This window comes from Triplophysa rosa, linkage group LG9 (genome assembly GCF_024868665.1).
Source record: "Triplophysa rosa linkage group LG9, Trosa_1v2, whole genome shotgun sequence".
NCBI classification, from domain to species: Eukaryota; Metazoa; Chordata; class Actinopteri; order Cypriniformes; family Nemacheilidae; genus Triplophysa; species Triplophysa rosa.
In genome coordinates this window covers 4,615,640-4,641,259 of record NC_079898.1, presented here as the reverse complement: position 1 = coordinate 4,641,259, position 25,620 = coordinate 4,615,640, and the positions used below count along the sequence as shown (strand labels likewise).

The following is a 25,620-nucleotide window of genomic DNA, read 5'->3' as shown; positions in this document are numbered from 1 at the left end:
GTATCTAATGAATAAGTACTAGTATCTAATAAATAAGCACTAGTATCTAATTTTTAGGTACTAGTGTCTAATGAATAAGTACTAGTATCTAATGGAATAGCTACTAGTAACTAAACAATAAGTACTAGTAGCCTAAAAATAGATACTAGTAAACGTCAAGGATTAAATGACAAAATGGCTTGCCATAGTACTAGTGGCCATAGGGCCTATACCCCAAAATGAAATGTGAATCATGAGAACATCCCCGCCATTTCTAGTTTATGGCAAAACGAATATGGTTACAATTTGTACGGTATGTGCTCAGCCAGGCCAGATGTGACAGCTAGTTCCCACATGTGGGCAAAATATAAATGCTTGCTATGGGGGACATGATCCGCATGCTTTCTCTGTGGATTTTACAGAAGAAACTCACAGCAACACGTGGATGACGTGCAAATATGATTTAATGATGTTAGTAAATGTTTCTAAAGTTGTTAGAAAAAACGTTGTTTTATGTTGGCTGTCCTTTTAATTATGCATTAAATGTGAAAATGTTTAATAGCTGTTTTGTAGCCAATGCCAATATATAATTTTAAGATTGTGAAGTATGTATAAGGAAGCATTCAGATGAGTTTTAGCGTACTTTTAATGGATCGTTTTGCTCGGGGCCTGAAGCTGTATTTCGGAAACAGCGGAAAGCACCGGGGCTTTTATTTCATGGGGTTGCCAGATAGTGTGTTAAACTACAGAATCGAAAGAACGTTCGCTTTAGAGCATCAGTGAAATTCATGTATTTAGAAACGTGTCGATTAACCTTAAATTAATGGAAGCAAAAAAACAATCACATTTACACATACAATAGAAACGGTGTGGAACTGTCTGTCGCCTTATATTAAAGAGATGACTTAACATTTGGCAACCTGATTTTGTCAGAGTGGGTCCCGTTGATCGAGCCAGTCGGGAAATTCTATTTGCGCGAGAGAAACCCGTCTGAAATCGGCCTACGAAGATTTGGGAAACCGGTTTTTCACAATGTCTAAGGATCTAATGTTCTCGTTTTGGGTGTTTTATGGCTTGTTTTGTCAAGTTGTCTGTATTGGTGAGTAACATCATGTTGCTTAAGGCGATCTTGCTAACATGGTGTACACCGTGTGTTACATTGTTGGAGTGCTTGTACTTGAGATTTGCGAAAAACATACGTAATACATAATTAAAGTTTATCTGTTGTTGTTTCGATGAGCTGATATCTGGGATTCAAGGTTATGGTTGATTTCTGCTGCTTACAGGCCTTTAGTGAGATAATTCACGGTTTATGTTTCTAACTGCACGTGAGACTGTTTACTCGGATCTAAACTGAAGCAACTAAAAATATTTGCTCTCTATAACACGATTTCCACCAACCAAACCTCACTGCGAACAATTAAAGTCACGAAAATTGAGTCGTTGTCGTCGTGTTTATATTTTGCAGACAGTAACAGTAGTATTTTTTAGCTATATTTTGTTATTTCAAACATAGGCGTCGCAGCCTTCTTTCTGTGTGTCTTTATGTTGATCATATGAACAACTGGTGTTATCTTTGTAATATCTCGATTGGTCCTTTACCCCATTCTCTATGTTGTAGGTTATTATCTGTGCCCATAGATTAAATGTACAAGCTAAATGTACAAAGTGAAGCTTTCTAGCATTTTATTTACATTTTGCTTTGCAAATATAGTTGTAAACCCGCAAAGTTATATGGATGAATGGATGGATATAGTTGTATTACTGTCCAGCATGATTTCTGTTGCTGATCATCATCATAATGTCTGGACAACAATCTATTCAATACACTTAAGACATGTGTATGTGTAAAGACACGTGTAGGACTACCCTTTTCTTATAAAATTCACCATGGGTTTCCAACAGCAACCATACTCACTGTTGTAAATTGAATTGTATTTGTAAAATCATAGTAACTGTGTCTGTCTTATCGCCAGAAACTGTAGTTTAACAATGATGCTAGTTATTGTGCATGATGCAAGTTAATTAAGTAAGATAATTAATCTTCCCTAAAACGTGGTGTACATGATTTTATAATCAAACCATGGTTGTAATTTTTTTTTAATAATTACTTTTGGTCAAGCAAAATTCATGAACTGTGTCAAGTGCAGCATGCTGAGATCTTAAAGAACTAGAATTGACAGTTTACTTCATCCTTATTGGTAAGTGTAGGTGGAATGTATAATTTATACGCTATTGTAAATGGTAATTCACCCCAGTTTCCCTAAACTAATATCCCCCATTTTCCATTCGTTGTATGAACAGATGGTCCTGCTCTTTTTATACTCCATTGTTTAGGCTAATGTTATATATAGTTATATGTATTTCACCCTCTGTGTTCTCTTTGCTCTCATGTCTGTCTGTCTTCTATGTTTGCATGTACAACTAACACGGTTAAATGTTATGGACAGATTTTACTATTGAATGTACAGTATGGCTGTTAGAAGGTAGACTTTGGTTTCATTTTCACACTTGTTTGACTTGTGAAACCACAGCTAGGCCTGATTTGAGCAAGTGTGAAGATGTGTGCATGATCACACGTGGTTACAGCTGCAAACCACAGCTTTTATTTTATAACTGCGTACATGATGGTAATGCTGTCTGTCATCACTTTCAGGTTGTCTGTAACAGCATGAGACGTCATTCATTGTCATTCACCTCCCCACATCAGTATTTCAGGTTGTAGTAAAGAAAACTTTAATTAACTAAAACTAAATAAACACATCATGTCATACCTAAACTGTATAGCCTATTGATGGGTTGAAACGATCGCACCATGCTGTCAATCACTCGCTCCTGAACTGTGTGAACCTTCTCTTCTCACAGCAACATATACTGAATCTGTCTATGACTCGCGCTACAGAAAGAGAACAGAAAAATGCTGATAAAAGAAATCTAATTAAATAATCTACGCTTTCATACGCTCATAAACGTATATAAAATAACGTAATACAAACTCGCATTTGTACTGTATGTAAACAGGCAGCAGTGCGGTGCGCGCTGTGTCGCTATGAAAGCACATGTGGGCGCGAGTTGCGCACGGTACGCTCAGTTCATCCTGTATATAACAGGCAAGAAATCGTATTAAACAATTTGCGCACGCGTGCATAACATCTAACGAATGTTTAAATAAATACTTTTAGCCAAACTAAATGTTGTGGTGTAACGTATTATGACTATCAACAAATACTTAACAAACGAATTAAATAAAACGAAAGTGAAACTAAACATTAACTCAGATGCATCTACAGTGCCAACCTAAATGAGATTTAGAGCTCGTCTTTAAGTGCAAACTCTTTCTCAGCTTCACGTCTGCCCTCCGCTATAATTTAGCCATTTTCGCTTTACATATGAGCTGTGAATGGGTCTCACAAAGAAATACGTCATCAACTAGAATTTATTGTTTATATCACAGGAAGACTAATTCCTATCGTGTGGAGAATTTCTACCGGTATATCGCAAACGATATAATATCGCCCATCCCTAGCGTGCAGCCCAAATTTTGAGACCGCGCGGATGAAACGCGTACAACAGCGCATCCGCAAGAAAATGTTAAGAGCCCGCTAGGTGGCAATACACACATGGAAAGTTTGCGATGTGCAGTTGTCGAAGAAGACCGACAGAACAGCAGCATGCCGAAGTGGAGGAGCCAAATCACTACAACAAAGAGTTTGAGTACAATGGAGAACGAATTCGACGAGCGTTTGTGTGAGGAGTAGACATATGCCCGGTTAACCGAAAATATATATCACGTGATTTATGCTTTATAACTTGTGAGTGAAGTACGGTAAAATGCTGCTGCATCCGAAAGCCAGAGGGCGCTCTCTTGCAGAAACTCCAAATACGCACTGCAGAAGAAGACCATAACACACGTAGTAGTAGGAAATGCCTATGGACATGTTTTTATCACCGATCCTCAAGCCTCCTGAGGTATTTTCATGATATAAAGTATATTTATAATGATCATGTTTGACGGGTGTTGCTTTTTCAAATGCACGTTATAAGCGACTCAAACTCGCACTGCTTTTAGATCGAGCAGCATTTCTACTGATCCCAGAGCCGTGCTTCACGGACAAGCTACGCATCAATAAAATAAACGATACCTTGCATTATCGCAGCCAGCTCGGTTTCAGCAGGATTTGGTGGTAACCGCGGTTAACCGGGCACATGTCTAGTTAGGAGATTCGAAAATATCTGCATTTATATAATTCAAGCTAAAGAGTGTATAATTCAGGGCGGCTAATTGTTATCTCTGTCGTCTGCAATGGTGGAGCCACACTTCAATTCAATTTAATTTATTTATATAGCGCTTTTCACAATGTGCATTGTTAAAAAGCCGCTTTACAGGAGCAAATAAAAAACATAAAAACACAGAAAGGTAAAACACAGCACTGTGCATGGTGTTTATAGACCAAGCAAGATCATTCTAATAAATAATATTTAATAAATAAATGCAGTCTCTCGGTGAGCAAGCCAACACTGCCCTGCTGTGGCGAGGAACCCAAACTCCAATAACTTCATCTATCATTAATTTGCAGTGGGCCTGTGAATAATGCAGCTCAGTGCTGCCCTGTGACAGTCTGGTGGAGTATACATGCTCATTTGTACTGTGCATGTGTCGAACTCGAGTGTCCACACGTGTCCGAGATTGAGTAAGCACAGGAAGCTGTGCAGACGGACGCGGAAAGTCATGTATACCCGCGCCTTTAGTGTGTGTTTGAGGCAGCTTCACTCAAACAGTCGGTGCTTTCCAAACAGGATATATCGCCCTCCGATCGCCCCGTAGCACGCAATCATCAGGCGACTTTAATTCATCAGTGGACATGACCGAATCAATCTGGGGGATTGCTGTCGACGGAAACCTAGAACATAATGCGATAAATTTCCAGGTGGCGTCCACTGATCATTAGGGCTGTGCAAAGATATCGATACATGTAACTATCGCAATACTTTTTTTCCCGATAGTGTATCGATAGTGATACCTCTACTATCGATAATTTTTTTTAAATCATGTCATATACATAAGTGATAAGCCAAAATAAGTGGAAGCGAGCATGGCGAAAAATATAAGAACGCTTGGAGCTCTCAGAGCTGATGTGTGTGTGTGCTTTGGTTTTCAAAATAAGTCATGGAGTAATGAGTTGTATAAAATAATGCTGTTTGTAAGCTTCGCAAGTCATGACACAAGTCACTTGGCTACTGCAGTGCATTAGACAAAAAGTTTATTAAGAAAAGTAACAATGACATGTATTGTGCTTTCACGGATGTGACACCAGCACATTTACAGCAAGGATGAAGCAGAGGTTTTATACTGCCCATGTTCATTGTTTTAACTGTAATGCACCACAACAGCCAAGTGACTTGCGTGAGCCACCTTATTCCCCTGTGCTACCTAGGGCTGTCACGATTATTAAATAATCGTCTCATCGCGATTGTTTGACCTCATCGCGATGGTTTCAGATCATCGCAATTATTGAACATCTCTATAGAAGACACTAGGGGGAGCTGTAGTGCGTGCATATTGCATATTTTAGTGTATATATTGTTACTAAAGCATGGTAATACTTGTAAAATGTACCACCATAACACAATCACTTAAAAAAAATATATATATATATATACAAATTACCTGCAGTACAATTATATTATTTAAGCAAATCTCAGTGTGAAAACCAGTCAATATATGATGACCCAATTTTTTCCGATGTATTTCTAAGAAAAAAACATAGTCTTTTATTCAGAACAATATGGTCGTTTCAATCGCTGAATCAAAAATGTATGAGAATTAAATGTCAAAGCTCAAAAACAGACAATTAATCGTCATAATCGTCAAAGCCCTAAAACAGACAATTAATCGCCATAATCGCAATGATTTATTAGACAATTAATCGTCAGTCAAATTTCATAATCGTGACAGCCCTAGTGCTACCCACTTGAGGGGCGCAATCCACAGTTTGAGAACCCAAACCTCTGATCTAAAGGTCCATGCATCGCACATCATGGCCACTCTGCAGAGGTAAGGGATGTTTTTACACTTATCCTTACAGAAAACCCCCGGTGGTGCACAGCATGTTGTATTTCTAGCTCTACTTTTTACATTTTCTATTTAAAGTATTGCAATATATCGCAAATGTGTATCGTATCGAAATACATAGCAATATATTGTATCGTGACCCATCTATCGTGATATGTATTGTATCGGGAGGCACTTGCCAATACACAGCCGTACTGATCATACAGTGTCGACAACAACCACGCACTTTTTGCGCAAAAACAAGTTTGTTCGGGCTGTATCCAATACTTTGTTGAGTGACCTCCCTGGCTGCCAATGTCAACCTGGGTAGGCCCTCTTCCCAATCTCGGTTCAGTTTGACACAGTAGGCCCCAAGTAACGATTTCAACGTAGAGTGAAAACGCTCAAGGGCTCCTTGACTCTGCGCGTGATATGCGGTTGCTAAATTGTGTTTAATACCCAACTGTCAAAGTATTTCAGCAAACATGCTTGAAGTGAAATTACTTCCTCGATCCGATTGGATGATCTTAGGCAAGCCAAAGATAGAAATAAACCGAGCAAGAGCTTTCACGATAGACTTTGTATTAAGGGAGCGTAATGGGTAAGCAGCAGGGTAGCGAGTAACTTGTCACATTACTGTCAGCAAATACTCACTCCCAGATTTCGAACGAGGAAGCGACCCAACACAGTCAATAATGAGATGTTCAAATGGTTGGCCTACCACCAGAATTGGACGCAAGGGAGATGGCTTTAAGATTTGGTTAGGTTTGCTGGTAAGCTGACACGTATGGCAAGTTTTAACATAACTGGCAACATCTCGTATAAGGGATAATCCAGTCATACGTCTTCTTAATACCTGCATGCCCAGCGAGGCGATCATGGGCAGTTTCAAGAACCAACGAATGAAATTTCACAGGTACTACTACCTGGACAATAGGATCACCTACACCAGTGGTTCTCAACTCTGGCCCGCGAGATCCCTTTTCCTGCCTAGTTTAGCCCCAACTCTGATATAAAACACCTGAACAAGCTAATCAGCATCTTTACGAATAGATGCGTTCAACTTAATGCGGCGCTGCGCAAATCTATCAGCGTATGACATTTAAGTACCGCGACAGCGATTCAAGTGCAGATTTCTCCGTACGCATTTGAATCGCTCTCACGGTACTTTAATGCGATATGCCAAACAATCTGCACAGCCCCACATTAAGTTGAGAGCGTCTGTTCCTGAAGTCGCTGATTAGCTTCTTCATGTGTTTTATCAGAGTTTGGGCTAAACTCGGTAGGAAAATGGATCTCGCGGGCCAGAGTTGAGAACCACTGACCTAAACCATCACTGTCATGAGATAATCGTTTCAGCAGTAGAACACCGCCTTTTACATAATAACCTTTCATCGGGGTCACTATTTAGGAGAGGCGCGTCGTAAACCACCAAGGGTGGCAACTCGTTAACCCAGATGCGACTGCCAGCCAAATTATTACCGAGGACAAGTGACACCCCCCTCAACAGGCAGAGCCGGCCGTAAACCAAGCTCTACTTCGCCCTGCACATAGTCGCAAAGCCGTTAGAAATAAATGGATTAAATATTTTTTTGCATTCCGCCAAACACATGGAGGAAGAGGCAGGCGTTTCAGCTGAAACGACGGTACCAGCGGACACAAGCATACTAGCAGCCAGAGCTGCAGGCTTCACGGAAGTGACAGATTTAAAGAATTTTGCATCCGCAGACTTTCCGTGCGGCACAAGTTGCGCAGTCTTAAAGTCAAACGTGTCTGTCTGTGCATGCGTCTCTCCGTGCAGCGCGAGGGGTCTCAAAACGTGTTTAAGGGGGAGAGGTGTTTTAAATGACAAAAATGAAAGATTATATTAGTAAAACCCAATTTGTGGCGTTTGCACTTTGAGTACATAATAGGCTAAAACCCCTGATTTGGGGCTTTATTTAGTTCAGAGTTGGGAAGTAACGAAGTACATTTACTTGAGTACTGTACTTAAGTACACTTTTTGAGTTTCTGTACTATACTTACGTATTTTTTCCTGCATACTTTTTACTGTACTTCACTACATTTGAATTAATGATTTCCTTTGCCAACCACCCCCTCCCTCCCCTGTTTGGGAGAGACTATTGTCGGCTGCTTCTAATATGACAACTCAGCCTTTGGTGTGTTAGTTAGGGAGACATCCACAACATTTTGGGAGAAGGCAAATGAGTTCAGTTGTGTATACTTTCCCCATCTCTGATTTAGTTATTATAAGCAAAAGATCTAATTAAACTTTTTATCCGATTATTCGAAAAATAATCGTCCAACTAAAGCCTGGCTCAGACTACAGGAGTTTTAAAATCCTGACAGATTTCAAATTCTGGTTGCAGCACACACATAAGGAGAATCTTAACAGATTCTCTCATTTAAAATCTTAAACCTGGCTCAGACTACAGGAGTTTTAAAATCCGGAAAGATAAAAAATCTGGTTGCAGCACACACATAAAATGAATCTTGACAGATTATTTTATTTAAATTCTTAAACAAGCTCACACTCATCAGTGTACAACTAAATTACACATATTTTACATATCCATAGGATATGCAGTTTTGTAAAAGGAGCTAATAGTAACCGTTTTAATGGGTTTACTATTTTTAGATGTTGACATCACATTTACATTTGAATCTCTTTTTCAAGCACTACAAAAATAGGTTTGCCCTTTGTAAACTTGCATTTATGAATGTGAAATGTCCAGATAAGAAAACGTTGGGGCGTAAAGTTGTGTTTATAAATAAGCCTAAAGGTAGCAAGTGCAAAAATAAAAATTTAGAAAGTTTGATTGGAAGTTTTTTTATTTCATAATTGCACATCAAAAGACATCCTAATACACCCAAACTACAGGATAATATTAAGATTATCATACCAGATGACGCCTCTTACGTCATCTCATCGGGAATCAGAAGTAAACAAAGGGACATCGCAAAGTTAATTTCACGTGATCTCACCTGGCAACGGTTGTGTAACGTCTTTGTCGCTCTCTGAATGATTCTCTGTCTGTCTGTCCAAAGCCGCTGGAACGTATTTTGAGCAGGGGGTGCTATAATGCTTTTTGCTAGGGCTGAAGTTATGACTGTGCTTTGGGCGAGCCGCTTAAGTTTAATGTTAATAAATAACGGAAGAAAAAAAATAGTTGCTGCCGAGAATAAAGATGAATGCCAATGTGATTATAAGATACAGCATAAAAACAAACACATAAACGCATGTTATCTGTATGCCTATAGCCAAATAACAATCTGTTGAACGAAACTACAAGCTGCGCGTTAGCAGTTAACTTACCCGGTACATTTAAAACCAACGCGACTTCTCCCCAGCTCTTTTCCTTATCTGTGCGGTTGTGGTATGTTTTGGAGGATACATTATATAGACAATCATGCTGTTGCCACAAGTTGTTCTTCCATCTCCGCTGTCCAACGTACCCTTGCAGGAGCTTTCGCGGTCGACATTTTTAAAGGTCTGTCAGTCACCTCCATCACCTTGCAGATGTGCCTCTCATTGGCTGTTGCGAAAGTACCAACGTCATCACCCCGATTTAAAATCCTAAATATCAAACATGTTTGATATGATCGGGGCGGCCCCGATTTCTCTCGGAGCAGATCGGGATGTGTAAGATTTGATCTGTGATCGCCTCACATTACGTGATAATCTGGGCCTAACCTCGGACCCGATCGAGGTTCTGGACCCGATTTTTTCAAAGATTCTCGGGAGGGGAAATCGGGGTAAATTCTGGCCGAGAATCCTGTAATCTGAGCCAGGCTTAATCGCTTATCAAAATAATCATTAGTTGCAGCCCTAGTCTAATGTTCGTTCAAATCTTTATCGCACGTGTGCTACACTATTAAATTTATTCTTAGCACAGACCGATTTTTTCGTAGCACGTACGACATATATGTCACACTGTACAGCCCTGTAAAGGACGTTCTTAAAGGAATATGTCACCCAAAAATGAAAAGTCCATCCTTATTTACTCCCCCATTCCAAACCTGTATACATTTCACAGTTCTGCTGAACACAAAGAAAAATATTTGGAAGAATTTTTTAACCAAACACTTGTGGTGCACTATTGACTACTATAGTAGGACAAATAATGGGGTACTGTGGTAGTTAGTGGTGCCCCAGAACTGTTTGCTTTCCCACATTCTTCAAAATATCTTCTTTTGTGTTCAACAGAACAAGGACATTTATACAGGTTTGAAAGGACATGATGGTGAGTAAATGAAGACAGAATGTTCATTTTTGGGTGAACTATCCCTTCAGAGTAAGTACAATATGAAGAGAAGTGCCTTTTATAGGGTATTGAAATAATGTTTTTCAGGGATGACATACAGCGCATGTTGGCATTGTGATCTCTGTTCTATGCAACGTGATTTGTATTTTCTTTCAAATCCTCTCATTCAAACTGTATCCACTCAGCTCAGCAGCGTTACACTTCCCCTTATAAAAATGGTTTCTGTTGAAAAGATTTCACTTCTCTTTTAGGATGTGTTCTTTACAAGGTTACTTACAGATTGTTTATGAGGTTGGTTTTCATTGATAGCATCTATGAAATAGAAATTAATTAAATGAATTCTTCCTGAAATCTCTTATGCCATAACTGCATTGTGAGTTTTTTTCTTAGATGGATCATGGACGCAGTTGATGTATGACATGCCTCTGGATCCTAAAATGAATTGTTAATGACTTTCTCCATGTGCACATGTTAATATGGGTTTATATTGTTTAATACCACAAAACATTACAGTTCCTCTGTGCTGGTGTGGTGCAATAGGAACATTATTTCTATCCAAAAGCTTAAATGGCAAAAGTATTGCGAAAGGGTGATGTAGTTAAAAAATCTCTGTTATTCAATCCAGTAAGTCTTGAAATGTAAGATATATTTATTTTTACAAATGCACATGCGCATTTGTTCATACGAACGTTAAAGAAAATAATCATTTGAATAAATGCAATTTATGAATATTGTACATTTTATTGGCCAACCCTAAAACCACCACCAAGTCAGATGCTCCAGAATGTGTCTGTGTATTGAGTAAGACTTTGTATTTCCTTCAGGTTTTTGTCACGCTCAGAACCACTTCCTTCACAATGACCGCAGCACTATGATCATAAGTGTTATGATGGTTGACACTTTACCATTGTTTGAAAAAATGTACATGTCTATCTGAGGCCTATTTGTTTTTCAAAATGCTCAAAATCTGATTTTAGACATACAACAGTGAGCTACAAAACAGTAACTATCTACTTTAAGCAGGCATACACTACTAGTCAAAAGATTGGTTGTTGTTTAGTCTTCATTGTTGCTGGTTTCTACATTCTACTAGTTAGTATTTATCTTCTTTAAAGTAGCAACTCTTTGTATGAATTACAGTCCAGTGCATTCTGTGAGGCTTTCCAAATATAACAAAGAATATTTTACTTTTTTTTCATATTGCCCAGCCCCTTTAAGCATGATTTTTGATAAATTCTAGATTACGGCTTTTTTTTAGTGTGCAAAAAAAGGTTATGTCAAAAAAGCCAATCTTTCAAGAACATGACATGATCTATCCTGTTAAAATGCCACAGTATTTCAGTACCTATTAAGCAATATTGGAAGAAATGATTGGGTCATAAGAAAAGGTTTCTCTAGTACAGTACTGAATCTAACCATCATGTTTTTTCTCTCTTCACAGTTCCTGCTCCAACAAACATCAGTGTTGTTTGTCAGAACTTTGTGAACGTCCTTTACTGGAACTACAGTAAACCAACTGAACAGGTGGAATTTCTCGTAACGGTCAAACCTTATTTAGGGTAAGCTTTTATGAATCTCACATCTCTGTCAGTCTCTGTCAAAAGCATTGCGTCCAGGAAAAGTTTTATAAAATGTGATGAAATTAATCACCAGTCTCATTTATCTATAGGACACCTCAAACATTTAGCACTGATCAGACGTACCTTGACATCAGCGAATACAGCAGCGATGTTACTGATGATTACTTTGTGACTGTGCGAGCACATGATGGACAAGAAGAATCGAATACAGTCGCCAATAAATTCACCTACAGCAAAGACTATGTTGATGACAACACGCATAAATGTAAGTTCACCGATTATACTGTAAAGCATATACTTCCAGCATTACACTGTATACTACTAGGGATACACGAATGTTGGGCAACCGAATAGAGAGACGCGCACGAGAGAGCGAGACGCGCATTATTAATGATGCAAATATGTCAGCAGTGTGTGGAGCATTTTAAAGTGTCAGAGAAAGACACAGCACGGAACTTGTAAACGGAACCGGAGTAAATTCTGAATGAAAGCGTCTTTACCGGTCGGTAACTTGTGTACTTAACACTGTGTCTACACCGGACGTGATGTGACACACCGCTTGTTCTAATGGGATTGTCGCTCCGCAACGTACCATGTCCAGTGTGGACAAAATGTAAAATTATAATGGGGTTCTAATGCGTTCTACTGTCTCTTGTTGCTTCGCGCCGCATCTGGCCTTCAGCCAAATGTTTCATTTTTATTCGGCTTCGGCCAATCATTTTCATTTCGGTCCATCCCTATATACTACTGTAGCTTTAGGTATACTGGGATGTGTTTGTCTCTCACAAGCTGACATGGGTTTTTAGGCATGAACCCAATTATTTTTTGTATTATTTTCCTATCCTGTTTACACAACAAACTATAATGTTGGAAGCATGATATTTTGAGCAAATATAAATATACATATTGTTAAAAAGCAACGTTTGAGTGATAATGGTAGTCTCAGATATTTCACAGAATTTCTTTTGTACTGTGTGTTTTGGATTTTTACAAAGTATTTGCTTGTGCCTTTTCCAGGTTCTGTGGATTTTCCAGCTATTAACACATCAGTCCACAAAGATGTGATCAGCGTGTTCTTTTTGCACCCTTATAACATATATGAGCAGAGCAGTCTGTTGGAAGATTTTACATACAGAATAACTCACAATCAGGTAAGAAATTCAGTCAATGAAGCTCCGAATTTCCCCTTAATCTTGTTTTTGCCTTTTATTGTTCTTGCTAAATTCCTGTCATGTGAGGCTCGCACAAATAAGGGAACTGCATACAAAATCTTTTGAAATGGACATCTCATTTTTTATTGCATTGATAATCTTATAAATATTACCAACATGCAGTACGTAATCATGCATTTATCACATATTTGCTGGTGAATGCTTACAGTATGGAAAGGTAGTATATTTTCTTGTTTTATTAGTCATTTAAGTGTAATAGAAATCCAGTTAAACACACTATCAATAGCAAAACCATAAATATTTATTAAAGTGGCCGTATCTCAGACTATTTCTGCATATCTCATGTTAATCTTGAGTACTTACACAATAGTATTCTACCCTTCAAATATCCGTAGAGTCTTTAGTTTGATCACATTTATAAGTAAGGAATAATTGACAACGGGCCGTTCAATTATAAGAAAGTTAATGCACACCCCGAGGTGGTAATGCGGCCACAACGCGAAGCGGAGTTCAAATTTTTAATTTCAATGTTTGTCATGTTATCATCTTTTAAATGCTGTTGATGGTAGGACTACTTTCTTGCGCATCTCATTTCAAGCGTCCGTTAGAACGAAGGGACTCTGATGCTTGAGCCACGTGGTGGGTGGGCGTGTGTGTGAGTGAGTGAGAGAGCGAGAGCCCGCGACCACACCTGCTTGTTTGCAGCAATGTGACAGAAAAGCCAGTGATAATAATATTATTTATTCCTCGTATTATTTGTATCACGGCAGACACACAAAAAACCACGCAAACTTTTGAAAGTGTAGGTCTATTAAAATATATTTGTTATCAGTTATAAGCAGCATGAAGAGGAAAATGAACCAGTAGGCTATCCGTGTTTATTAATTCATTTTGTTTTTCTATTTATTTATTTTATTTATTCGATTTCAGTATATGTATTTGTATATTGTTTTTGAAATACTTTGTTTATTGAAGCGAAACTGTGCACGTGTTTCTTATAAATGCAAGATCAAGAGCAGGGTGATGTGTGAGGTGATGGCCCATAGGCTACACTATAACCTTTCTGTTATTTAGACTTGGCGAAGTGATATGGAACTGTAATGCGGTCGGCAGACCTGGAAAACCTTTATAGATGTGCATTTACCGAAAGTTAATGCATACCCAAAGAACTTTGTCAACCAATCAGATTGAAGCATTCAACAGCCCCGTGGTATAAAAGACAGATACAGCTGTACAATTATTTCGGAAAACATACGACGCGTGCTGGAGGGGTAGGCGGAAAGCACGTGCGCACCTATTGCCAACAAAACAGACATATGACTCAGTTTCACTTACCACTAGGGTTGGGAATCGTTTCAATTTTATCTATTCCGATTCCAATTCCGATTCTGCTTATCGATTTCGATTCTTATCGATTCCCAGTTTCGATTCCACAGTTAATGTAAAACATTTAGATATCAACCTGTATGGTCATTTTGCCTGCTTATTGACTTGTTTGCAATATATATATATATATTCATGAGCACCGTTTTGTGTATATTTACACGTAGAAACACACCTTTTCTGATTTATTACAATTTGTATTATCATAGTTGAACTACATTATGGTTAAACTGCAGTTACTATAATGCAACTATGGTTAATTTGTGATTCCTGTGCTTTAATACAAATTCTATAGCTAAACTATGCTCACTATAGTAAAAAATATCGCTAATTTTCATAAGGGCTTTTATTGAGATATCAGCAGATCATGCAACGCATGTACTTTTCTGAAAATATGCACACAGGAATTGATAAGAGGAATTCAAATTTTAATCTCAAGTATCCGATTCCTATTCCTTTCGATTCCGATACGATTCCTAGCCTTTCGATTCCGATTCCAAATTGGAATTGATTTTCGATTCCCAACCCTACTTACCACTTGCTATTCATGTCCAGCATCTTTTAGCGCTGGGACCGCTCCATCCACTGTTTATATAACATTCATCACCCACTTGCAGCGAACAAACAAACACAGCTGAACTTTGTGAAAGTAGTGCTCTCTCTCCTGCACACAAATGAAAGTGACGTGTGCGAATGCTCCTCCCGCTTTCCTTGGTTGACGCGTGGGTGTGTCGCGTGTTTTACAGGGAGAATTGTCCAATAACGGACTAAGAAAAGTTGTTACGAAAAAAACTTTACGAAACCTATACGATTGCTGGGGAGTGAATCGAGCACAGAAATACTACGTCATATGTCCAACTCGTTTTTTGACACATGCTTTCAAGCTAGTTGCTTTTCGGCGAAATTCTGCGTTTTGAATCAAAAATAAATAATTTATGTGAATCGTGTAAATCCGAAGAGTTTTTTTTCGTGGGAGGTCTACTCTTGAGCATCTGAAACGTCTTTGGTCCAGCACCTGGATTCGTTTGGCTTCAAGGAATCTAGATCACAGCTTGGAATCAAGATAACAGCTAACAGCTTTGTCTTTTTTGGTCCTTGGGCCAACCAGAATCACGCGTTTTAAACGTCATGTTTGCGCCTGTGAAAAGTATTGGTGAAAGAGACAAACCGCAAAGTGTCTGTCAAAGAGAAAATGGCTTTGATATTTATTATTCAGTTCGCCCGTGTGATCGAAATGGCTATGTTATGAGAGACAGTTGCCAGTCTCCCTTTGAAAGTTCCAGTATCTGCGTTTACACTATACTCAGCGAAACAACACAAGTTATTATAACATCATTTACCACCGTCACTTAAGCTACGTTCACACTGCAAGCCTAAATGCTCAATTCCGATTTTTTTGCTTAGATCCGATTTTTTTGTTCTGCTGTTCACACTATTTTTTAAATGTGGCCAATATCAGATTCCATTGTGAACCCTGAGCAACCCTGAAACACTGAGCAAAAGAGTTTAGTTTAGACAGACCGCAGATATGATGTAAAGTTGCGCAGTGTAATCAGATTCATTCATTAAAACGGGAGTTTTTTTGCGAAATTTAACAGAAGTCAGTGATCGTTCAGTGATGGGGAATGTTCTTAGCCCGCTTTCTTTATATGCTTCTATTATACATAACCGCTTTATGCGTAAAACATCAATAAAATCAAACGCACACAATTACGATATAAAGGGCAATAATCAACAATAATTATTTGGGTTTTAATCTTGCAGTCTTCTGTAATGAATGTCTGTTTTATATATTCATAACATCATAAATCATTTAAATCCTGCATGTATTGAAGTCATATATTGCAGTGTTTGTTAAAAGTCACCCAACAGCAATATCAAAGACTGAGAGCATGATAATAAAAAGCAGGGTTATTTCATAAATCATCTTTTTAACTTTTTCTAATACATGTAGGCCTACAAACAATAGTTTTGTGTTGTTTAAAACTAAATATGAACTTGTTTTGTTTTTTGCGATATTTCAGTTTTCTCCAGTTCTTTTTCGGCAAATAAAAGCAACATTTCTATAGGACATTTGAGGGAAATGTTGTCAGACGTTCACAGAAATAAACAAAAACGATAATTTTTCCAAAACACATTCTTATCTTATCAGAAATAAATAAAAAAAATATTTAAATGGTTTCTTAATTTTTTTCTGGTTGGGTATATGCCCACCCAGGATACCTGCTAGCCCACTCTTCTGCATCTGGCAGGAACCGGGCCTTGGCTCAGATCAGATTAAAAAAGATCTGATTCCATGTGGTTTGTCCTGTTCACACTATCATGCAGTAAACAGATCTGGGTCACATATGAGCAAAAAAATCTAATTTTAGTGGCAGTGTGAACGTGGCTTTATTTTTTTAAATAGACTGCAGAACTATATATAGGGTAATGAAATGACTGAAATGATTTTTTTGGTTAAATTTTTTATTTAACATTATTAAATCAGTTGTTTGGCAATGGTTCCTTTAGTAAATGTTGTACCACCAATATGTCCAAATATAATGTGGTAATAGTTTGCATCAACGTGCACAAGAGAGTGCCGGAACCTTTTTTTCCCACTTCAAGCACTGGCCCTTTTCATACAGAGATTTTGGAAATGCAGGCGTAATGTGTGCCGGGATTTGTTCCTCTGTGTGGATATACACATTAAGACACATAACGTTAGGGTACTGTAATGTAATGTTATATTTTTTAATCGTGAACGTAGCTGTCACTTTCCCTTGCTGTGTTTTTAGGTGGCTCAGTAGTGCGGTCTCCATAGACCATGCTTATGACTAAAAGTCGATTGTAAATCTGTAAATCTGAATGGTTTTTCTGTTTACGATCACTGTTCTTCTCTTCTTTTACAGCACGTGAGAAATCCTACTTGTTATGAAGAAGAAGAACAGTGCACTGCAGAAATCCACCTTGAGCAAAACTTGACTGGAAAATGTGTTGAGTTAAAGTTTGAAGGGACGGTTGGTGTGCTGTTTACAACTACCTACAAAAATGTTTGTGTCGGTAATGACGGGCCTGGTAAGATCATTTTATTTTTTTATTGATGACATTATTACATTTACATTTATTCATTTAGCAGAGGCTTTTATACAAAGCGAATTACAGAGAGTTCAGGGAGCATTGAGAGATATGTCATACAGGAGCAATAATACAATAGGTGCTAATACAAAGTTACTAGTTTCAACAAAAGCCAGACCAATACCTGTTGAGATAAAGAGAGGGGGTTAGTTTTTTTTCTCATTTGTCTGTCAAGTATTCACAGAAGAGATGGGTTTTAAGTATTCACAGAAGAGATTTTTTTAAGTCGTTTTTTGAATGTTATGAGAGATGTGGTTGACCGGACGGAGTTAAGAAGAATGTTCGACCAGGAAGGAGTTAGTTCACATTAAAATCAATTCTACTCACCCTCATGTTGTTCCAGGTATACAGTGGTGTGAAAAATTGTTGGCCCCCTTTGGCCCCCTTCCTGATTTCATATTTTTGTGCATGTTTGTCACACTTTAATGTTTCAGATCATCAAAGATAACACAACATGCAGTTTTTACATGAAGGTTTTTATTATTAAGGGAAAACAAAATCCAAAACTACATGGACCTGTGTGAAAAAGTGTTTGCCCCCTAAACCTAATAATGTAACCACGCCCCCATCATCAGAGCACTGATTCCCCCGATCACAATCACCTGAGTTTTGATTACACCGTCACCTGCACCCTATTCCCCAAGCACTATATATACTCCTTTGTTCTACCACCACTTTGTCGGTTATTGTGTTTCTGTTATTGTTCTCGTTTCTCTTGCCTGACTTCTTGGAATATTTGAGTATCTGTTCTTGGATTGTTTGTATATTGATTCCTGGATTTTTGCCTTGTTTTGTTACCCACCTCTGGTGGAGTTTTTGCTATTCCTGGTTTAAAACCCTCTTTACTGGAATTCGGTGGTGTTCTCATCTGTCTGATCTCACAGCGTTACAAATAACTGGTTGGGCCACCCTTAGCAGCAACAACTGCAATCAAGCTTTTGCGATAACTTGCAATGAGTCTGTTACAGCGCTGTGGAGGAATTTTGGTCCACTCATCTTTGCAGATTTGTTGTAATTCAGCCACATTGGTGGGTTTTCGAGCATGAACCGCCTTTTTAAGGTCATGCCACAGCATCTCAATTGGATTCAGGTCAGGACTTTTACTAGGCCACTCCAAAGTCTTCATTTAGTTTTTCTTCAGCCATTCAGAGGTGGACTTGCTGGTGTGTTTTGGATCATTTTCCTGCTGCAGAACCCAAGTTCGCTTCAGCTTGAGGTCACGGACAGATAGCCGAACATTCTCCTTCAGGATTTTTTGGTAGACAGCTGAATTCATGGTTCCATTTATCACAGCAAAACAGCCACCACATCACACTACCTCCACCATATTTTGATATTTTAGATCTTTTGGTCTACTTCACTTTGTCAGGCAGGTCCTATTTAAGTGATTTCTTGATTGCGAACAGGTGTGGCAGTAATCAGGTCTGGGTGTGGCTAGAGAAATTGAACTCAGTTGTTATAAACCGTTAAGTTATGTTTTAACAGGGGGGCAAACACTTTTTCACACAGGTAGTTTTGGATTTTGTTTTCCCTTAATAATAAAAACCTTCATTTAAAAACTGCATGTTGTGTTTACTTGTGTTATCTTTGACTAATATTTAAATTTGTTTGATGATCTGAAACATTAAAGTGTGACAAACATGCAAAAAAATACGAAATCAGGAAGGGGGCCAACACTTTTTCACACCACTGTATATGGCTTCCTTTCTTCAGCTAAACACAAACTAAGTCTTAAAGAAAAATATCCCATCTCTGGAGGCCCATATATTGCAAAGAAAGAGGTTCCGAGATGTTGAGCATCCTTCAGATCACGGTAGAGTACAGTATTTGCATTTTGGATTGTCAATATGTTGGCACCTTTTCTATTGCATTACATATACCAACAGTGATCGGATATTTTTGTGTTCAGCTGAAAGGACGTCATAAATGGTGATGATAAGTAAATAAATTTCTGCTAAACTGATTTTAATGATATCTGGAACTGATTCTGCCCAGCTATGTCATGCAAACTTGATAAACATATGTATGTATTACTTTTTAATTCTCTGATGTACAATCAAATTGCTAGACATGCGAGTCATTTCCATAATAGAATAGGATAATGAATTTGACTGTTATTGTTTATCCCACTTATAAAAGCCCATAAATAGTGTATTTTAAAGGTGAAAGGTTTTAAGTTCTGTGCACAAGCAGCACCTTATGGAATTGCAATCTGTATGTGGCCCATAACAACAACAGCTGAACCAGTAATGTGGATTGTGGCCGGAAATGTGGTGGAAGAGAGTGGGACTGTGGCTGTCATAGGCATCATAGATAGCAGGTCACAGCCCAGATAGCACAATCCATCTGGCTTACGTCTGTTTGACGTCTGCATTTACATCTGCAAGACATCTGCAATACATAGTTTGCTCATCTGCAATACGTCTCGGAGACGTCTCATCGTCTGTAATACGTCTGCTAAAGATCTGGAGATCTGCTGCGTAAAAACATCTGCTAAACATCTTAGAAAGAGCTGTTGTACATCCATTCTAAATCATAAACATCTTACAGACATCTTCTAGATGTCTATATGACGTCTGACAGCAGACATCTCCGAGACGTATTGCAGATGAGCAAACTATGTATTGTAGATGTCTTGCCGATGTAAATGCAGACGTCAAATAGACGTAATCCAGATGTATGTGTGCTATCAGGGAGGTGTGTCTGACTTTGAAATGAACGCATACATTTACATATGTGTATACAAACATGCGTACACATACAGTATAAAGGCATGCTACATTATATTATAGAGCACACAACATGGTATTATTACAAGTCTTTCAAAAGAGTATTATTCATTTGGACATTAAAGTCACCAACGATTAGCAAAATTAGCAAGAGGTACATTAATATACATGATCAACACTACCTGAATAACTGTCTGTGGGTTTTAATCGGACTGTTATATTAACAGCTCCATTTTGTATGAATATCAAATTCAGTATTTAAGATGAGTGTCCAGTATCTGTATCATTTGTTTGTGGGATTTTGTTTTTAAAATAGATTAGTGAAGTTAATAAAAAGCCCTAAACCTGATGTCAGCAATCTCCCAGTGAGTAAGTCCAACAGTGGCAAGGAACCAAAACTCCAGTGGTGTGTGTGTGTGTATATATATATATATATATATATATACAGTCATGGCCAAAATTGTTGGCACCCCTGAAATCTTTCCAGAAAATCAAGTATTTCTCACAGAAAAGTATTGCATTAACACATGTTTTGCTATACACATGTTTATTCCCTTTGTGTGTATTGGAACAAAACAAAAAAAAGGAGGAAAAAAGCAAATTTGACATAATGTCACACAAAACTCCAAAAATGGGCTGGACAAAATTATTGGCACCCTTTCAAAATTGTGGATAAATAAGATTGTTTCAAGCATGTGATGCTCCTTTAAACTCACCTGGGGCAAGTAACAGGTGTGGGCAATATAAAAATCACACCTGAAAGCAGATAAAAAGGAGAGAAGTTGACTTAGTCTTTGCATTGTGTGTCTGTGTGTGCCACACTAAGCATGGACAACAGAAAGAGGAGAAGAGAACTGTCTGAGGACCTGAGAACCAAAATTGTGGAAAAATATCAACAATCTCAAGGTTACAAGTCCATCTCCAGAGATCTAGATGTTCCTTTGTCCACAGTGCGCAACATTATCAAGAAGTTTGCAACCCATGGCACTGTAGCTAATCTCCCTGGACGTGGACGGAAGAGAAAAATTGATGAAAGGTTGCAACGCAGGATAGTCCGGATGGTGGATAAGCAGCCCCAAACAAGTTCCAAAGAAATTCAAGCTGTCCTGCAGGCTCAGGGTGCATTAGTGTCAGCGCGAACTATCCGTCGACATTTAAATGAAATGAAACGCTATGGCAGGAGACCCAGGAGGACCCCACTGCTGACACAGAGACATAAAAAAGCAAGACTACAGTTTGCCAAAATGTACTTGAGTAAGCCAAAATCCTTCTGGGAAAACGTCTTGTGGACAGATGAGACCAAGATAGAGCTTTTTGGTAAAGCACATCATTCTACTGTTTACCGAAAACGGAATGAGGCCTACAAAGAAAAGAACACAGTACCTACAGTCAAATATGGTGGAGGTTCAAAGATGTTTTGGGGTTGTTTTGCTGCCTCTGGCACTGGGTGCCTTGACTGTGTGCAAGGCATCATGAAATCTGAGGATTACCAAAGGATTTTGGGTCGCAATGTAGGGCCCAGTGTCAGAAAGCTGGGTTTGCGTCCGAGATCGTTGGTCTTCCAGCAGGACAATGACCCCAAACATACTTCAAAAAGCACCCAGAAATGGATGGCAACAAAGCGCTGGAGAGTTCTGAAGTGGCCAGCAATGAGTCCAGATCTAAATCCCATTGAACACCTGTCGAGAGATCTTAAAATTGCTGTTGGGAAAAGGCGCCCTTCCAATATGAGCGACCTGGAGCAGTTTGCAAAGGAAGAGTGGTCCAAAATTCCGGGTGAGAGGTGTAAGAAGTTTATTGATGGTTATAGGAAGCGATTGATTTCAGTTATTTTTTCCAAAGGGTGTGCAACCAAATATTAAGTTAAGGGTGCCAATAATTTTGTCCAGCCCATTTTTGGAGTTTTGTGTGACATTATGTAAAATTTGCTTTTTTCCCTCCTTTTTTTTGCTTTGTTCCAGTACACACAAAGGGAATAAACATGTGTATAGCAAAACATGTGTTAATGCAATACTTTTCTGTGAGAAATACTTGATTTTCTGGAAAAATTTCAGGGGTGCCAACAATTTTGGCCATGACTGTATATATATATATATGGAGGAAAAAACTTTGGGAGACAAGGAGAGCCAGTTCACTTCTGCCACATTAACACAATACTTTCAATCACTCTGAAAAATGGGCAGAAAAAAGATGATCCCATACTTTTTGCAAAAGCAATTGTCAGAATTGAAGAAGTTAGACACTCACCTATGTATAGTGTTCTCTAATGTTGTGTATTATAGACTAGATTGATTGATGTGTTCCTTATTTTTCTTTTCTAGTTGATAATCTGAGCTATTTCGCGGCTATAGTAGGTGGAGGGGTTGTAATTCTTTTTATCTTTGTGGGATTTACGTGGCTGCTCTGGAAGAAATGGTCCAAAATCCCTAAAATTCCTGAAGTTCTGGTATGCGCTTTATATATATCATATGGTTTTTGTAGCACTATTTTCTCTTTTAACCATTAACACTAACCGTGCACTCTTTCCATATGCAGTTCAGCTTTATGTGTTCACAAAGATCCACCACCGCCATTCACCCGCCGGTGACAACCACTGTGTCTGAAGCATCACCCATGGGTCACGTCCCTCTACTAGAGCAACAAGAGTTTGATGCTTTCGATAGCCCCACCATTTCACCACTTGAGAAAGATACAACCATTATCCCTACGGACACAGAAGTTGTGATGGTTCCCGAGACATCTTCTGCATCTGAAGAGGATGTGAATTTTGAAGAATCCGAGGACTACGGCAAGTCTTCTGACTATGACCGTCCCAAATTCTTGCAGGAGATGAGCCCAGGGGACTTCACTACAGGATATGGTCCACGACCACCTGTGCTTCAAGTTTGATAATGTGCGTTTGAATGAATGAGACTTGAAAGCGCTGGGGGATAAATGACTGGTCCAAAAATGATTTCACACAGCTTAATACAAAACATGCTTCATGGTTAAGTGGTTTATCAGAAAATGATAGTCACAGAACACACTTCTTCCACAGGTTTAACACTCAAACATATGCACGAGGGCTACAGAATGTGACGTAATAAATAGCGTCCATTAAACTTAACAAAGCTGTGTACAATGCAGGGAAGAATGGCAGAGGAGATTCTCTTTTGGAAGATGCTAAATGCTTACTTATTTGACCAAAAACTGATGGTAAAAGTTACGTTTTTGTTAAACTTTTGCCACAGTCATCAGTTGATCAATAAGAATATCAGCAAGTGCAGTTTTGCTTTTAGAATTACATTTCGCTGTACTGTATATGTGCCTGATTTCAAACTAACCCAAGTTATTCCTCATCCTTAAAACACATTATGCATTCCTATTGGTCAAACACACTCTGGGCTCTATTGCTGCAGAGGAACTCAACTAACGGCTTATCTGCATGCATGCTTATCTGCCATGACAAGAAATGGCTTATACACATACAGTATGGCTATCCAAAACAAAAATGTTATTGAAAACATTATTATTATAGTACTTGATATATTATGAAAGATTCTAGCATTACTTTGAGCCTAATGGAATATCCACTTCAATGTATTGTGGATTAAGCCTTGTCCATCAGATACGTTCGCAGAAGTCAGAATCAAATAACTAATAATGCTGCATTTTAATTTTTTCAGCATGGAGTATTTGTTTGTATCTATCTTACAACGTAGTCACAAACTGCTTAAGAGTTGTTACATTGCCAAGCTACTGTTTACAGCATTTCCCACTAGATTAGTGAACTAGTTATACAGTATCTTACTTATTTTATCTTGCTTTTTTTCTGCTGTTATATTGACACATTAATGTAAAAGGAGAATCCCTCGGAGTTAGAAACCTTGAACCTGGAAAGTAATTGTTTATGTGAGAATGTGCAAAATGTGTTTACTAGCATAAATAGTAAATGGTCAACTGTGGTGCTAAAGCCCTCAAACAGCGCCAATGTTTTCATTTAGCTCATCTTGTCCGTATTCATCCGTTGGTTTTAATACATATTTCCCTGCTCTACTAATTGGTCCATTATTACAATAGACATTAATCCTTATATACCCATTACCTACAAAGATACATGAAATAAACGGGTTCAAGAAAACAACGTTTAGAATCGAGAAACGATAAAACCCAAACCCAGAAAGTTTTTAAAGGCAAAATGGAACATAAATCCATTTGTGGAGTGTTGCACATCATTGGTTATTTTACTTTGAATGCCTCTTTGTGAGAATTTACATTTTTTGTATGTTTTGTTTTATGTATATTAGAAAACTTGATGCACTTTTTCTTCAACCCTTTATAAATCCAAAAACATGTAGCAAATTTGGCTCTTAATAGAGATATATGTTGCTAATCACATTTGTGAATGTATTCAAATTGACAGCCTTTTAAGAGACTGTGAGAAGATTAGGGTGCGCCCAGTTGACTGTTGTGACCCTTTGTACTTTTGTGTTTGGCCCCAAAAATGACACTCTTGTCCCATAGTAACCATTAATGCCTTGTACATTTTTGCACTTGGCAGACATTTTTCCCAATGTAACTTTCTTTCAGATACACATTTTCTATTATCCGAACTCATAAACATTTCAAGTGCCATGCCTTGTTCTTGAATTTTTCTATTATGTAAGCATTTCATGTCTTTTTTTAATGTTTTCGTGGATGTTTAACTCCATGCATGTAAATTGCAACAAATCATTAAATAATCATGGCTTCCACATTACATTCAGAAATAAAACGTTCCTGCTCACTAAACTTTGTCCCACTGTCATCTGAGCGACAACATAATCTTTAATTGATGTATCATTTTTATTGATTGTTATTTTGTCTGGGTTTTCCTGTGAAAGCTACTTTAAAACCGCCACATTTAAAGCTAAATATATATAAAACTTAAACAGCTAAAACATATACCGTTTACATAAGCACTTGTTATATTCACAAAGCATAGGCCTATGGCTTTAGTCATTTTTCAGTGGCTATATTCTAAAAATATAAAATAAGCACTATTATTGTTATATGCAATATTATAAAACAGACATTGTTTGTAAAATATACAGTGTTGCCAACAGTAATAATAATTGAAAATAGGTTTGTAATCTGACTATTAAATGCCAGAGGTGGACAGTAACGAAGTAAATTTGCCTGAGTACTGTACTTAAGTACACTTTTTGAGTATCTGTACTTACTACTTACTTACTTATTTTTTCTGAGTACTTGTACTTTAACTACACTACATTTGAAAGACAAATATCATACTTTTTACTCCACTACATTTATAAAAAGGTCCAAAAGTAGAAAATGGTTTCTATGCAGCGGGTTTCCTGTGTG

At 38.1% G+C, this 25,620-nt stretch overlaps 1 protein-coding gene across 1 annotated transcript; it reads left to right on the top strand.

Moving 5' to 3' along the window:
• The first annotated feature begins 846 nt into the window (after positions 1–846).
• On the top strand, positions 847–25,047 carry ifngr1l (interferon gamma receptor 1-like). Its single transcript, XM_057342113.1, has 7 exons — positions 847–1,078; positions 11,738–11,855; positions 11,966–12,141; positions 12,894–13,027; positions 17,323–17,488; positions 22,599–22,723; positions 22,813–25,047. The coding sequence occupies exons 1-7, from the start codon at positions 1,012–1,014 to the stop codon at positions 23,164–23,166; spliced, it is 1,140 nt and encodes a 379-aa protein (XP_057198096.1). The 5' UTR covers positions 847–1,011; the 3' UTR covers positions 23,167–25,047.
• The last annotated feature ends 573 nt before the right edge of the window (positions 25,048–25,620 follow it).